The sequence below is a fragment of the Carettochelys insculpta genome, chromosome 7 (genome assembly GCF_033958435.1).
Source record: "Carettochelys insculpta isolate YL-2023 chromosome 7, ASM3395843v1, whole genome shotgun sequence".
In the NCBI taxonomy this organism is placed as follows: Eukaryota; Metazoa; Chordata; order Testudines; family Carettochelyidae; genus Carettochelys; species Carettochelys insculpta.
The window spans coordinates 33,760,571-33,775,939 of NC_134143.1; the positions used below are offsets into that span (position 1 = coordinate 33,760,571).

Here is a 15,369-nt window from a genome sequence, read left to right on the forward strand (position 1 = left end):
TCCCTCTCGGGAGTCCTCAGCTGTCTCCCGGCGCCTTAGGTTCTGAACATACCGCAGCACGGTGCGTGAGGTGCTCATAACACTTTGCACAAGAGCTCTAAGCTGCATGGGCTTGTAATGGCATCTGCAAGGGTATGTAAAAAGGTCACAAAAACACTTTTTGTCATGTGCTTCCAAGGGGAGGGGGAGAGGGCAAAGTGCACTATGGGTTGCTGACATCACAAACCCACAACTACCTGCCACACATTATTTCCCATCAGACACTGGGACAGAAACCCACAATGCAAATGGACAGCAGGAACTATGGGATAGGTACCCACAATGCATTGCTGACAAAACTGAATCTGGCAAACTTAACAGGGACACACTGTTGCCTTTATCAAAACAAAAAGCAGTCAAGTAGCACTTTAAAGACTAGCAAAATAGTTTATTAGGTGAGCTTTCGTGGGACAGACCCACTTCTTCAGACCATAGCTGGTCTGGCTATGGTCTGAAGAAGTGGGTCTGTCCCACGAAAGCTCACCGAATAAACTATTTTGCTAGTCTTTAAAGTGCTACTTGACTGCTTTTTGTTTTGATAGTGTATAGACTAGCACGGCTTACTCTCTGTTGCCTTTATGTATCAGTGTGGACATGCACCCTACAAAATTGGTTGCCAGAAAAATCAACCTTAACAAATTTGGCCTAATTTTGTATCTGCAGACTCAAAGAGGGAATTGCTTACAAAAAGGAATAAAAATAGTACTCATTGTGTTCAGAGCTTGACTATTTAGTCTGAAGTGCACTGCTAAGTGCATAAACAACTCCTTGGTTACAGATGTGAAAAACAAAACATGCTAAGAGCTTTTATATGTATACCTACCTCAAAAAGAAAATGCAGTTCTGTGCTTGTGGGTGGAAAACTAACAGCATGATCCTGAAATATGTTTCTTGAAACTTGCTGAAAGCTCAAGCCAACAGGAGATGAGAGCTTTCAACATCTTACAGGATTAGGTCCCAAGTATGTGTACACATGCTTTACGAGCTAAGCAGCGCTCAGGGTGGCTTTGGAAGAGGTGCATTTGGAAAGATAACTGCGCAGTGTCATTAGGCAGTAGGGGAGGAGAGCTGGAGAAACACCCTATTAGAGAATACAGGACATTTTCAGATTTAAAAGGCTGAATGGTACAGGTAAGATTTGCTGAGCAAAAGGAATTATTTTGATATAAAGTGAAGGAAGTACGATGACCAGTTTTTAAACTTTTCTAGTGGACAAGCAGACTGTGTTGCACTATTGATGAGTATGGAAAGCTATTAACTCTAACTGATATGAAATAAAACCTATACAACAGATCATCACTGTTTAAGTAAACTGGCTTAAGAGGCTGTCTCAGGCTGTCTACGCTATGAGGTAAATTTGAATTTAAGGCAGTTAGCTCGATATAAACACATGACTGTTTTCACTGTAAATAACATTAGTTTGATTTAGGGAGCACTAATATCAAGATTACAATATCCTCATTACCTGATGGGTATAGCGTCAAGGTCGAATTCAAAAGGTCAATTAAAGGCCAGTGTGGAAGTACCGCATCTTAAAATTGGATTTATTAGCTTCCAGGGGTGTCCTGTATGTAACCCACAATGCCCCTCAATGCTCTGCTCTGGCCATTGCTCTTCAGGTGCGCAGGAATTAGGCAACAGGAAGAGGAAGACCATGAATTTCAAATTGGAACCAGAAAGCCTGTGGCTGTGGGGTCATGTTTGTATGCGAGCCTGAGAAATGTCTTTCTTTCTTTGAAAACAAAAAAGCAGTAAAGTAGCACTTTAAAGACTAACAAAATAATTTTTAGGCAAGCTTTCGTGGGACAGACCCACTTCTTCAGACCATAGCTGTACCAGAACAGACTCAATATTTAAGGCACAGAGAACCAAAAATAGTAATCAAGGTTGACAAATCAGAAAAAAATTATCAAGGTGAGCAAATCAGAGAGCAAGGGGCAGGGAGAGGGGTTCAAGCTAAGTATGCAAAAGAGCCCCTATAGTGTCCCAGAAAATTTGCATGCCAGTTCAAACCATGTTAATGTGTTGAATTTGAATATGTAAGAGAGTTCAGCAGTCTCTTCCAAAGCAGAGTGAAAATTCTTCTTCAATAAGACGCACTCTTAAGTCATTAACAGAATGGCCCACTCCATTAAAACGTAGACTAACTGGTTTGTGGATCAGGAGTGTTTTGATGTCTGTTTCATGCCCATTTACTCTCTGTCTGAGAGCCTGAAGTCTCTCCAATATACAAAGCATCTGGGCATATACAAAGCTCACCTAATAAATTATTTTGTGTCTTTAAAAGTGCTACTTTACTGCTTTTTTGTTTTGATAGTACATAGACTAGCATGGCTTTCTCTCTGTTTCTTCTTTGCTTAGTGCTGTGAGTGCATTTACCCATTACAAATAGCCCAAGCATGGAGCTCATGGTTCTGTCTTTACACTTGGTATTTTTTTCTGCATTGCCCGGCCCCAGCTGCTGCCCCACTGCACCACATGGCAGCCGGGGGAGAGGGGTTGTGCTTGCCTAAGAGGCCAAGAAACGTCTCCTCAGCAGTTTACATTTGTGTACGAACCTCCTCCCTCTCCCACAGGCATCATGCAGTCAGGGGTCTTTCCTGCCTTCTGCCACATCACGCGGCTAGCCCCCAACCCAATACAAGGACACCTGCTGTTCAGTGTGGACCATGCTGCCAGGCAGCACCATGTCCTTCCTGGCTTGCACATAGTTAGGGCTCCAAGGGTGGGAAAGATTTTTGGGGGCTTGCTGCAGAGGGAGGGGTCTCCCCCAGTGGCTAAGATATTCAGGTGGGACTAATTCAACTGGCTCCCCACCAAAAATATTTTTGAGGCCTTTCTGCCGGGTGGAAATCTCCCCTAGTGGCTAAGAGTCTTGGGGGCTTGCTGCTGCCAGTGGGGAGACAGGACAGTTTCTCCTGACAGTTAAAATATTTGGGGGGGACTAATTCAACTGCCCTCCCCACTGACCCCCACCACATCCCTAGCAAGGGGCCCATGGGGCTTGCTGTTGCCAGGAGGAAGTCTCCTCTGGTGGCTAACATATTTGGGGGGGCTACTTCAACCAGTTCTGCAGCCACACACCACAGCCCTCCCCAGCAACAAATATTTTTGGGGGCTGGCTGTCCATTGCAGACACCTGCTGCTTTGATATTTCTGTTATAAAATCTTTTTCCTAACATTTCCTATCTGTCTTCATGCTTTGATCCGCAGACCCTGCCCCCAAAAATACACAGGGTGGAGGGCCAGTTGCAATTCCTGTTTCCATTATAAGTTCAGCGCATGAGATTTCACTGCCTTCCCCTGTGCTGGCAATATGTATAGTGAAGAGAGAAGACAAAATCTCTTTATTCCTGGACTCGTCTGTCCTCTTTCTTCTGACTTTGCACCCCTTCAGACAGGGAAGAATGGGTTGAGGGCCAGTTGAGAACACAGTCTGTCCTTGTCTTAGATTCAGGGATTGGATGCAGTCACGGGAAGAGGGACACTCTGTGGATGGCCAGTTGAGAACACAGCCTCTGCACAGAAGCCTTAGAGTGCACTGGAAAGTCACAGACCCTCCCCACGTCAGCAACTCTTTTTCCCCCCAAAACTCTCCTATCAGCTCTTTCTTCAGGCTTTTCAGGGTCCCTGTGTTGTACTCAGAGATCAGATGCAATCATGGGAGGGAGGGGAAGTCAGTGGATGGCTAGTTGAGAATTCAGTTACAGAAGAAAGATTTCTGTTAGCTTTGCCATCTCTGTGGATGCCCTTCTTTTCCTTCCTTGCAACAGGAAAAATCTACATTTGCTTAACACAGGAGGGGAATGAGGAAAATGCAATGTGGGAAGATGATGTCAAGACCAGAGAGCATACCCAGAATGCTCCAGGGATGAGGGAACCGGGGGATAGCTTCCCACAATGCACTACTGTAACAGCTGGTGTTTACCAATTGAGTGTGACAATGATAAGTCGACTTTGTGAGGAGCATGGGGGGAGATGAGGATGATGAAAATCGAATTTATAAATTCCAGAGTTATAAAATCGCTAATCGATTTTGCCTTGAGGTGTAGATACAGTCTTAAAATATCCCTAACTGTAGTAACATTTTTGCTTCTTTATCAAAAGACCATTTACAATAAATTAAATATTCTGATAGCCTCAAGAATAATTGCTTGAAACAAGTTCTCATTGCAAATGCTTTATTAATAAAAGTGAGGACAGTATACAAAAGTAATTTATGAAAGCGTTATTAACGTGACAGAAGTTAAACTCTGGTTTTGAAACTGAATTTATTTGGTGATTAACGTTACTAGTGTTACAAAAACATTGCCAAATTGTTTGGGTCCCAAATCATGAGACTCTAACATTGTTGCCTTATGGTCTGTAGAGCTCTTCTGGATTTTAAATACTTATTTTGAGAGTTAGTTCCTCATTTGAAGACAAATTTGGTGCTAACCCCAGAAAGCTGGGTGTGCACCCTCTGTTGGTCTACAAGCAGGTTAATGATCAATATGAACAGACACATGCAACATTTCTTTTCGTGTATGGCCTGATCCAAAGTCCACTGACTTCAATGGGAGTCTTTTCACTGACCTCCTTGGGCTTTAAATTGGGAAAGTAAACAAAATGGAGCTGTATCTTCTGCTCCATTACAAATGAGGGCTGAACGAGACAAACATTTGCCAGAGGGAAATAGATTGTAGAGAAATAAATGTAAACTTGTAACAGCATCAAAAATCTTATTAAAAACAAGAAATAGGTTAGCTGACAATGACCCTTTATCCTACAGGTGCCAGCTCGGTTCCAAGCAGAAGAAACCTATAAACTAGAAGAGAAATTACAAAAGTTGTCTGACATGGAGGAGCCCAGAGCTTTCTGACATGACAGGGGGATGGGGTATTTGTAGAAAGACTGCAGGAAAGGTTCTACCATCTGTTGTGGATTGTGCATGGGTCTTTGAAGAAACCAAATGGCATCCCAGTCTTTGTAGAATCCTTAAAAGAGGTCTCTTTTCATAATCAATGAGGCTACAAATTTAATGTAACTCTTTAAATCAATATCTGATTTATTTTGCCATTCTGGCTGCTCCAACAGATCTGCCAGGCAACCAAGTTGTTATTTCAGGAGAAAGTGATCTGCCCAGAGGTAGCGTAGTAACCAGTGCTCTCTGTGGAGAACCTCTGAGAAAGACAGACTGAATTCAGCTGCAGTTCTCCAAAGTAGAAATTCTCAAAGCTCTGAAAGAAAGGAGTTAGAACCCATGAGTAATATCCAAACAAAATAAACTGAGGCATGTTTTCAGACTTGGCTGTAAAACTCTACCTGGGAAACTCTGACATTTAGCTCTACTTCTGTATTCATATTCCATTTAGTAGCAGAATTCTTCATAACAGTGGGGTTTTTTAATAGACAGTGAGATAAGCCTTTGTTGAAGATGCCAGATTAAGTTGGGGAAACTGAATTCCTATAGTACAGCACAGTGGCAGTGCAAGCTTTCACCACCCAACCCGATTCACTGGACTCACCCCTGAACTAGAAAACCATACCACCATAAGAAATTTGTTCAATCTTCAGTCCTATTCCAATCCATAGTAGAGACCATCATCAAAAAGGCCAGCCTTAGCTAACTACAGTTAGTTTCACAATGTTCATAAGAAACTGGATTGAGACCAGACCATTCATGAGTCAAAATGTTCTCAGAAGACCAGTTTGGTCCACATGCAGATTTGTACACTAGGGTGAAAGGCTCTTTATTTTAACATTAACCCCCAAACCAGAGTCCCTCTTTATTCAACGACTTTCAAGACCGAGCCAAGTGATGGGGGGCGGGGCGTGGAAGGGGACCAATATGCAGTCCATGAGGGAATCAGTCCAATAATTAATGCCATTTATGAGCCACACAAAAGTGACATCAGAATTCATTATAAGAAAGTTCAAGCAATACTGCTTTGAAATGCATCATGTTGAAGTATAAAGTGCTTTTCCCATTCCATTAAAATGCAGGCAATTACTTTACCTTAAAATACCAGTGATGCCTTAGGAAAGCTTTCCAGTAAAATACTACTTTCAAACTCAGTTTAACGTTGCATTGCTGTGGGTCATCACAGGTATGAATGATACAGCCTTTCCACCCAGGGAAATAAACCCTCATTCCATCCTTCCCCTACTGAATTTCATATCTGTCCTTACAAAAAACATTGTCTCAAGACAGTCACACACAGTTCTTCCTGCCATTATGGACCTTGTGAATATTAATGGCTACGAAAAGACTAAGTTCATTAAAGCTTGCCCTTCTAGAGTCAATGATGCATTGATTATTCCATATATAATCATCTTAAACCCAAGATCTACTTAGCAGCTATGAGAATGCACTTTCCCCTTTCCCAAAGGCACACAACTCTCCCCAGCACAGATTTATACCATTTACTTCGACTGATGGATCTGCCAAAATGGTTTGACAATGCAAATACCCCTTTCTGTATTAAAAAAAAAAAAAAAACAACAACAACAACAAAAACTGCACTGGAGATGCTCATGGGATAATTCTTGTTTTACTTTCAAGTGAATTTAATTCTGGTGAAATTTGCCTAATGGATAGCTTTGGAGATGGAAATTCCCTATTTAGCACATGAAAACTGGTGACAAGAGCTACTTCCCTCCCCTCAATGCTACATCAGCAGACTGCTCCAGTTGTGGCCTGGATGCACCTACTCCGGCAACAGGAGGGTAGTTCAGTTATCAAGTAATACAACCCCCATACCTCTATGAAAGAGCCAGATTGTCCAGACATCTGTCCACTAGGACATGGGCTCAAACCAGCAATTTATTTCATAGTCACCAAACTACAGAATAGTAACTTTCTGCTTATTCTCCATATTCTTATTTTCCAGCACAGGATAGGTTTAAAACAGTGACCAACATGACATACTAACAGAACCTGACATACCAATCTTACAGCTGTGTGTATCATTACCACTCAGTCATGATCTTACCATCTCCTCGTGACATTTCTTAAAATTAGCAATTATTAAAGCATTAATTCTGTTTTCAGAATACAGCACATAGCTAACCAAAACTTGCAGCAGACATTCTAACGGCACTTTAGTGGTGGAATTACCAACCTCATCCTTCATACTCCTATTAAGTGAGAGAAACTGGCTGGAATTCACCAAAAGGTAATTTACAAGAATGCACTTGGCACGGACAGAGGCCAGCTGCACTGCTGATGGGGTTCCCCAGACTGATTTCCTGGCAGGATGCTCTTCCACAGTAGTGGTCACTGCATTCTTGTAAACGTTAAGTAAGGAAGAAGGCAGATTATGCTTGTAAGGCAGAAATTCTAGTTGGTCTGCAGTGATGGACTTTAGGATTGTCATCCACACACTTAGGTAATCTTTTTCTCATTATTTATGCCCTCCCCTCATTGCCCAATCCATTTGTGTTGAAAAGAGCTTCTTTTCCACGCAGCGTTAGCTAAATCTTCCTCCAATAGTACGAGAAGTCTTACTCCTGTGATGTATCTAGTACCCCAGAGGAACAAGAGGTCACTCACAAACCCCAGTCTCCCAAGTGCTAAGTGCTCTTCCTGTCCTGATCCTTGGGCAAGCTCCGTTTAAGCTTCTTCACCTATTATTCCATCTCAGTGAAGGAAACCTGTGTTCTAGTACTCAGATTCAGGAGGAATGCTTTTTCTTGCTGATCATTCTCACAGAATTTAATTGAAATGCAACTGCACACACTATTTAAAATTAGATAATTTAATAAAGTATCCAAACTGTATGAGGCAGGAAAGATGAGAAGTGAGTAAGAAAGACCAATCCCTATGCTATATAATTATCAAGAGTAAGCGTGTTTCCAGGAGCTTCCAAAGTTCACATAAAAGCATGGAGGACCACAGTGTTTCATTGACAAGCACTGATGAAGGTAAAATGGCTTCCCCATTTTTTGATGTTGTTGTTGCTTTGATTGCTGAAAATCTGAAGAATAATTTTGATTACATCTCCAGACAAGGCTTAGTGCCAATTGGCCTGAAATCTACCAACCATAAGAAAATGTTGAAACTCTGAATTCTGTCAAGACATTCTTATAGTTTCTCCCCCCCGCCCCCTTCTACCCCCAAATTCATCCTTATAACCCTCTCCCTTGGAAAAAGAGAGCACAAAACTGCTTCCTCATATAAGGGTCTTGTGAATATGGAGATGCTGGCATTTTATTTTTCAAGAGAAAACTGAAGCATTTATTTTTAGGGGGAAAACAATGTACTCAGAATTCCATGAATTTTACAAATAAATAATAAAGTTAAATACTGGGGGTGGTCGAGTCACCATAGCAACCCAATGAAAGCAAATCCACACACAAAACAGTTTGTAATAGCAATCCTTTCAACATAATTATTTATGCGATCTTTCAACAAAGCAGCTTGGTTTTGTTATATATAACGGACATCTCAAAATAATAAGTGGCAGCAAGAAGCCTCATGAGTGGTGTCAGTCATTTTGTCAGTAAGGCAACCATGGTCTAGATCTGGGGTGAGCAAAGTGGGAGCTGGTCCCCCTCAGGGGGTAGGCGAGAAGGGGGCAGGAAATTTCCTAAGCGGGGCACAGCATAATCCTCTGTTGGGTCTCAGGCTCATCCATCTCATTAAAAATGTTGAAATCTGTTACTGTTTTTATGTCTGTGCAGTCACATTTCTATACCGATTAATGAAGTTTGTACATTCTACAGACTTACTTTCTTATACATGCCAAAAGGTTTTTTTTTTTTTTTTAATACATATGAACATAACTGAAATTTCCATCAATTTAAATTACACTAGACAGGTTGGAGAGCCCTGCTAATTGCAGGGGTGAAAAGTGGAGCCTCACGCTCACCCTCGGTCTAGATCAGAGGCTTTCCATTCATACAATGCACAAAGCGACAAGCTTCTAAATCCCTTGGCTTTTTAAAAGAAGATCCAGAGGTGTGTGGTGGAAATTTCCGAGTTTCAGGCCATAGCTACACAAAACACCTTTCAACGATATAGCTGTGTCAATATAGCTGCACCATGATTAGAAGCAGTTTTTAGGATCATCCCCCTGCTTTGACCACTGCTCTGTGTGCCTCTCTTGATACTAGCCAAGGCAGAGCTAGTACAGAAACTTCCTTTTGACTTCCTCACCCTCCAGGAAATTTGCTCACAGGGAGGTGGAGCACAACCAGTGAAATACTTTGCGTAACATACTCCAGCCGTCTATTCACTGGCCAGGAAAATGATGTGTAGGAAGTGTGCTAATTCTAAAAACTGTCTAATCCCCAGGCTCTTTCCACTTGCTCAGTTTTCATTTACACCCCTTAACAGAGACTGGGGGGAAAAAAAAATCACAGATCAATAGGAATTAACTAGCAGAAGAGTTCAACATGGTTACCAAATGCTGAGCCATTGGATTGGGATGGAGTATGAGGCTTAGCAGAAGAATGTTAGTTGTATAAATCCTATGCGCACAAAAAAATTGGCTGTCTTGATACCTCAAGAATAAACAAGAGGAGTTTTTTATTACTGTAAATGAAGGTGGCTGTGATGGGTGTAGAGGCTGGGTCACATATCAATGCCTTACTTGCCTGTTGCATGTTTTGGATTACACTACTAAAAGCATGAACAGTTAACTCTACCCATTCATACAAGTGCATTCTAATTTTCTCCTAAAAAAACTGACTTGGCACTAGAGAACATGGTGCACACTTTTCAAACTAAGTCCTAGAATGTCCTTAAGCAAACAAATGCATGTTGAGGTAGGTGGGCTCACCAAAAATACAACTGATAAGCCTAGTACATATGCCCAAATAGATGTCAGAACCTTTCAAAAGAGATCCTCTGAAAGAGCTAAACGAGAAAGTCTCCAAGGAAAATGATATGACACACTCCTCTCTTTAGTTTTAATCCAGCAGTCTGAGATGTCTATTGTGTGGAGCCAAATCCTTGGGGTGTGCATAAATAGACTACTGCAAACTCTCTATATGTTGCGACTCCCCTCCCCTTAAAGGAGGCGCACAGTGACCGTGAATAAGCAGCTTCACCCTCCACTTATACATACTACTAAAGAATGGGCAGGGGCACACAACACCAACGCCACCACGACTGGGAGAATGCAACAACTATCCCCCAATTGTTTTTCACAGGAGCAGCTATCCAAAAGAGTAGTCTCCCCCAAAGCATGGGATGCGTGCCACCAGTGGTACACGAAAGGATTCCAATGGGTATGCAGCAGAAAATAAATTACTAAAAATCATGAGATAAGCACTGGGACAGTACTGGGAGAGGGGGTACATGAATAGGGCTGAAGTCCTGAAAGGGGTACACAAAATGTTTTAAGTTTGGGAAACACTGCAAAAGAGGAACAGAATATACAGAGTCATGTCTACCCTTCCTTCAACATCAGCCAGCAGAAAACTGCCTGCGCCTTCTTAGAAACACAACAGTAGGCACTTATCAAGGGCCCAGTGCCCTTCAGCAATTATAATTAAAAAAAAAATATTTCACTTCCAAATTTCCACACAGTATGGATAGTCATTTATTTTGAGCCAAGGAGACTCAATCAAAATGACTGCCATTTTTATAGACCTGGTCCCTCTCATTTCAGAGGCTCCTGTTGGAAGTTTAAAAATAAACTGCTCCTGTGCAGAGGTTAATTCCCCTCTAATATGCCCAGATTACACTGCAGGGTGTAACAGGCATGCTGGCAGTCATTTTATAACAACAAAGATGGAACACCGAAGTACTTGCTTTGGTAACCACACACACAAACATTACAAGTTTAAGCAAAAATTTTATGACAAATTTTGGTCCAAACCTCAACAACATCCTTTTTAATGAGACTGTAAATTGAAGAAACCCATCAAAATAGGTAAACTTTTGCCTGTGTTTTTGAAAACATACTCAGTTTGTAAAGCACTAATCACTATAGTGCTTTACATCTTGTGGTCTCCTCTAGACAGCTTTCCCGGAATAACTCCGTACCTCTGTTTTCAAACCTTGGAACAGCAGTGGTAAATCACAGAGTTAAACCACATAAAGACAGCAGCAAAGCACTCCAGCTCCATTTATTCTGAGTGGGAATGCCAGCACAAACTGGTACTTTAAAATAATCTATCATAGGTGCAACAAGCATAAGAAATATTAATGGATTTGGTTGAAGAGGCAGGAGAAGGACAAAAGACAAGAGAAGGGAAGAAAGAAATAGTGTTTAAAACTTCCTTCATGTAATCTTTCAAGATTGCACTTTCAGCTGCTTGGCTGGGATTTGACTGCTATTGTCAGAATTACTGATAAATCTGAAAGCTTTGCTCTGCCTCAAGTGGCATGGCCAAAATGACAAAGAGTCCAAGCAGCTCTTCAGAGAGTCTCACGACTCCAAAAGCTAAAAGGAACAACTCACTGCAGTGTATTGTGATTAAAAACTACAACCAAAGAGCTGCATTATCACGGGATAAAATGTACATGCACGCACACACACTGCCTGCAGGGAGTTCAGTCTGCTGCAAACTCCAGCCACATAAGTACTGCCTTAGGGTACAGCTATTGTAGATTAACCCTACAAAACTGTCCCTGGTGAATCAGCACTGCAGTGCAGCTGAGGCATATTATGTTATTAACCTCCTGATTAACCTACAAGATTAGACTATGGCTATGGTAGGCCCAGTTCTTAGTTATGATATGCCCAAGCGTTTCAACCTGAAGCAAGTAAAAAAAATATGCAATTTCTCTTTTGGGAAACGGGGAAAAAGGGTAGTGGCAAGTATTTAAAAAATATCAAATGGCTTACAATGGTAGATGGGAGGATAATACAGCAATCTCTTTTATCTCCAGAATGCAGGTGCTGCACATCCATAGACTTCCTAGAGAAATACATGTATGCAGTGTACTAGGATAATTTTGCTCTACCCCTGCTAGCGTGCAGCTCTTATAAAAATGAATTTCTGAATCGCAGCATGCAATTAGCAATCCAGCACTGTGTACACACAAGACACAGTGCTGGGAAACAGTGGACAGAAATGTCAGGCAATGCAGACGTGTAGAGACTGCTTATGCTAGGATATCAAATTCAGGCTCACAGAGGGTGTTACAGAAAGGGTCAGCTGCTTTAAAAACTGTGACGACAGCAGCCACCATCTTCCCCAAACACATCCAACTACTGAGCTGGTTCTGATTAGAAGCTGCATTCAAATAGATGAAATAATAATTGGAAACCAAAGTAGAATTAAAAAGACAAAATACTAAAGCACCAAAAAGTATGATTCTAGAAGGCAGCACAACAGGCATTCACCTGCACGTTAAACTGCTCACCTGATTATGAACACATGCAACCAAGAAAATGTATTTTGTGATGGAAGTTCACCATCCTCAAGAGCATTGAGGGCCGTGGAGCCGAGTGTGTTATTGATGCCAGATTTCACCAAAGTGGAAGGTTCAAGTCCATGTTAGATTTTAAGAAACAATGTCATGTTAGTGAGATGTGGGAGCCCAGCGACTGGGGCAGCCTGTAAAACTAGAACCATCTAAATTCAGATGGAATAAAAACTCTCCTATCACTAAAAAGTAACAGTAGGTTAGGGAGGGATTTCCCTTATGCAGCCCAGTAAATTTTAAAGGAAGATGCCGTCGCATTTCTTAAAGTGAATACAACCCACATGAAAACTGAACTAACAGCATAAAGCAACCTATGCATTCATTTTTAGTCTACCCATAGCCATTTCAAAAGACACTCCAAGACACAGATCTGCACAAAAGGATGGATGGTTTCCCAGAAGAAAAAGGATGCTCTGCAAGTTAATTAAAAATAGAGAGATCAAAAGGCACTTTGTGGGATCTCTTGACAAGTCAAAGCCTCTCTTCTTATTTCAGGCTATCAGTCTGTCAAACGACAATCATGTTACTTATTTGTCTCACAGGGTAATATATAGCAATTAATATTTGTATAATATTTTCATATTTTGTGATGGAACACACTATAGAAGAGTAAAGTATCATCACTCTGCAGAATCTGTCTAAACCAGAAGTCCAATACCAATACAGGACTAGAGAAGATAGGGCACTTAGCTAAGTGCCATCTCCCATTTTTCCCCATGACACAACTGATACTGGTATGAAGGAAGAGTGGAAGGACTAGCAGAGCAAAGTGATTGATGGCAAAAATCACTCAGGACAAAACTGATTTATAAAAATGGAGGTGAACAGAGTTTGAGTGTGTGCAGCAGACAGGCTGTGGTGATAAAATGCCCTTGCTTACCCACCCCCAAAGCTTCTGCCATGAACTCCTTTAGTGTCCCCTGAATAAAAATGATTAAGCTAAAACACTTTTTGCTGTTGCTTTCCAAAGGGAATGGGAGGGTGAAGTGCACTATGGGATGGGGATATTACAAACCCACAACCACCCACGGCACATTTTTGTCCCACTGGGACAGATATCCACAATGCAATGGGCAGCAGGAACTGTAGGACGGGTACCCACAGTGCACTGCTGAAAAAGTCAAACCTGGAAACTTAATGGGGACACACTCCGTCGACTTTATGTACCAGTGTGGACATGCACCCTCAACTTTACAAAAACAGGTGCTAGAAAACTGACAAGAAATTCAACCTAACTGGCTAGCGCAGACATACCCTGATCCTTCTCAATCCTGTTTTGCACTCACCTTTTCTACTTGAAACACCCAGATTTGCCAATATTACTTAGTTCTGTGCCATGTCCCTGCTTTCCCAGCAAAAGTTTGTCTTTTAGTAGAATTTGCCAATAATAGTAAATTGGGGCAAATGCTCCTTAAGGACTATGCAGAGAGAAAAATCAAACTCATTGCATTTGTGACCAAAACTACATTTTTACGTAATCTTCTCAAAGTTAAAAATCCCCTGTCAGATCACAGAAGATAAGATACAAATTTGCGATCAAACACTTATAACCTGGCAATGCATCAAATTCTGGGAAGTTTGTTCAATTAATAGCTTTCTATTTTCACATTCAAAATGTTTTCTGAAGCATTTCAATGCCAAAAATGATTTTACTCTGGTTATTATTCACTCTGGGCTCTGCTACCCCAATGATTGTCTGACAGAGGTTTAATGACATTTGGAAGCTTGCCAGCAATAATGTAAAAAGATTGCAGAAAGAGCAGGCAGACAGGTGCTGATCCAGAGAGGCAGCTCCTTATAATGCACACCACCTTCTGTCAAAATCAGAAAGCGGCTCCCTTTTAATGGCTTTTAAAGCATGCTAGCCAGATGATGAACAAAAAGTTTAATTATTGCACAGGTGTTCTATGATTAAGATGTGCTCCACAGGAGTTCTACAGCAAGCACAGGAAAAAAATGCTGGGAGTGGAAGAGAGGGAAGGCATTTTGCTGTCACAAGCATACACCTCACTTTAGAGCTTTAAACTCAGCAAGATGAAAACAAACATCAGATATCTGAATAACTTGTTTGCATCTGGCTCTGATCCACATCCACTTCCCCACCAACACACAGTGTAATCCTTGTGAAGTACACAACCCCTTACATGTTATTTCTTGCATCCTTCTAGATTTCTGAAGGGGATGCACAAGACATGCATGTATTTTTTTTTTAATCACACGTGCAAAAAAGCAGCATGGACTTCAGTCTGGCAGACTCTCTAGTGCCATCAAAATTCAAATGATCCAATCATCATCATCTCAATTTATATACAATTCAAAACGTAAATATCTTAATTTAACACAAATTCATCTTTTTCTCTCTTAATTCTATTAACTGGTTTTGTAAGAAAAGCAAATAAACCATTGCCACTGAGTGTTTGAAAAAATCTCACCGTAAACCATAGCTCAGAACAAAACTCTGTATTTTCTAAAAAGGAAACAAAAGTTGAAATCAACCTCTTATAAAGTCAGCTATGCTTTTGCTTTTAGAGCACAAAACATATAATCTGTTCTTACCAGAAAGTTTTTACTTATTAAGAATGTGGGTGAGGGTTTACAATTTTTGCACTGCATACATTTGCTTTAAGTTTACTTTTACTGATTCAAAGTAAAGCACTCACAAAAAGCAAAGAAATATTTGCTGTAAGAATAACAAAGCACTACACAACATATTAGATGTTTTCCACAAATTTCATACAACAATTCTAAAATACTTAAATTTACTTTAGGTACAGATAAGATAATACCTACTATTTTAAACAAGATGCCAGTCAATATTTAGATACATGAATGAATGAATTTTCAAAAACATTTAGCATCAAGAGCACCCAATAAATTTAGAGGATCTGTGGTATGTTCTGAACTTTTGAAAATTTAGGGCATTTATTTAGGTATCTAAATACATATTTAGAATTGAGATTTTTTCA

The 15,369-nt window shown here is 40.8% G+C and overlaps 1 protein-coding gene across 3 annotated transcripts in view; it reads right to left on the reverse strand.

Moving 5' to 3' along the window:
* Positions 1-4,211: 4,211 nt before the first annotated feature.
* The window catches only part of ASCC1 (activating signal cointegrator 1 complex subunit 1), a 64,844-nt gene continuing 53,686 nt past the window's right edge, over positions 4,212-15,369 (reverse strand). For all 3 annotated transcript variants that reach the window (XM_075000286.1, XM_075000285.1, XM_075000287.1), the window contains one exon: positions 4,212-5,258. Coding sequence is in view for 2 of the 3 variants with exons in the window: in XM_075000285.1 (XP_074856386.1) it covers positions 5,142-5,258 (117 nt within the window). In the remaining variant the exon portion in view is untranslated. The remainder of the gene's footprint in view (positions 5,259-15,369) is intronic.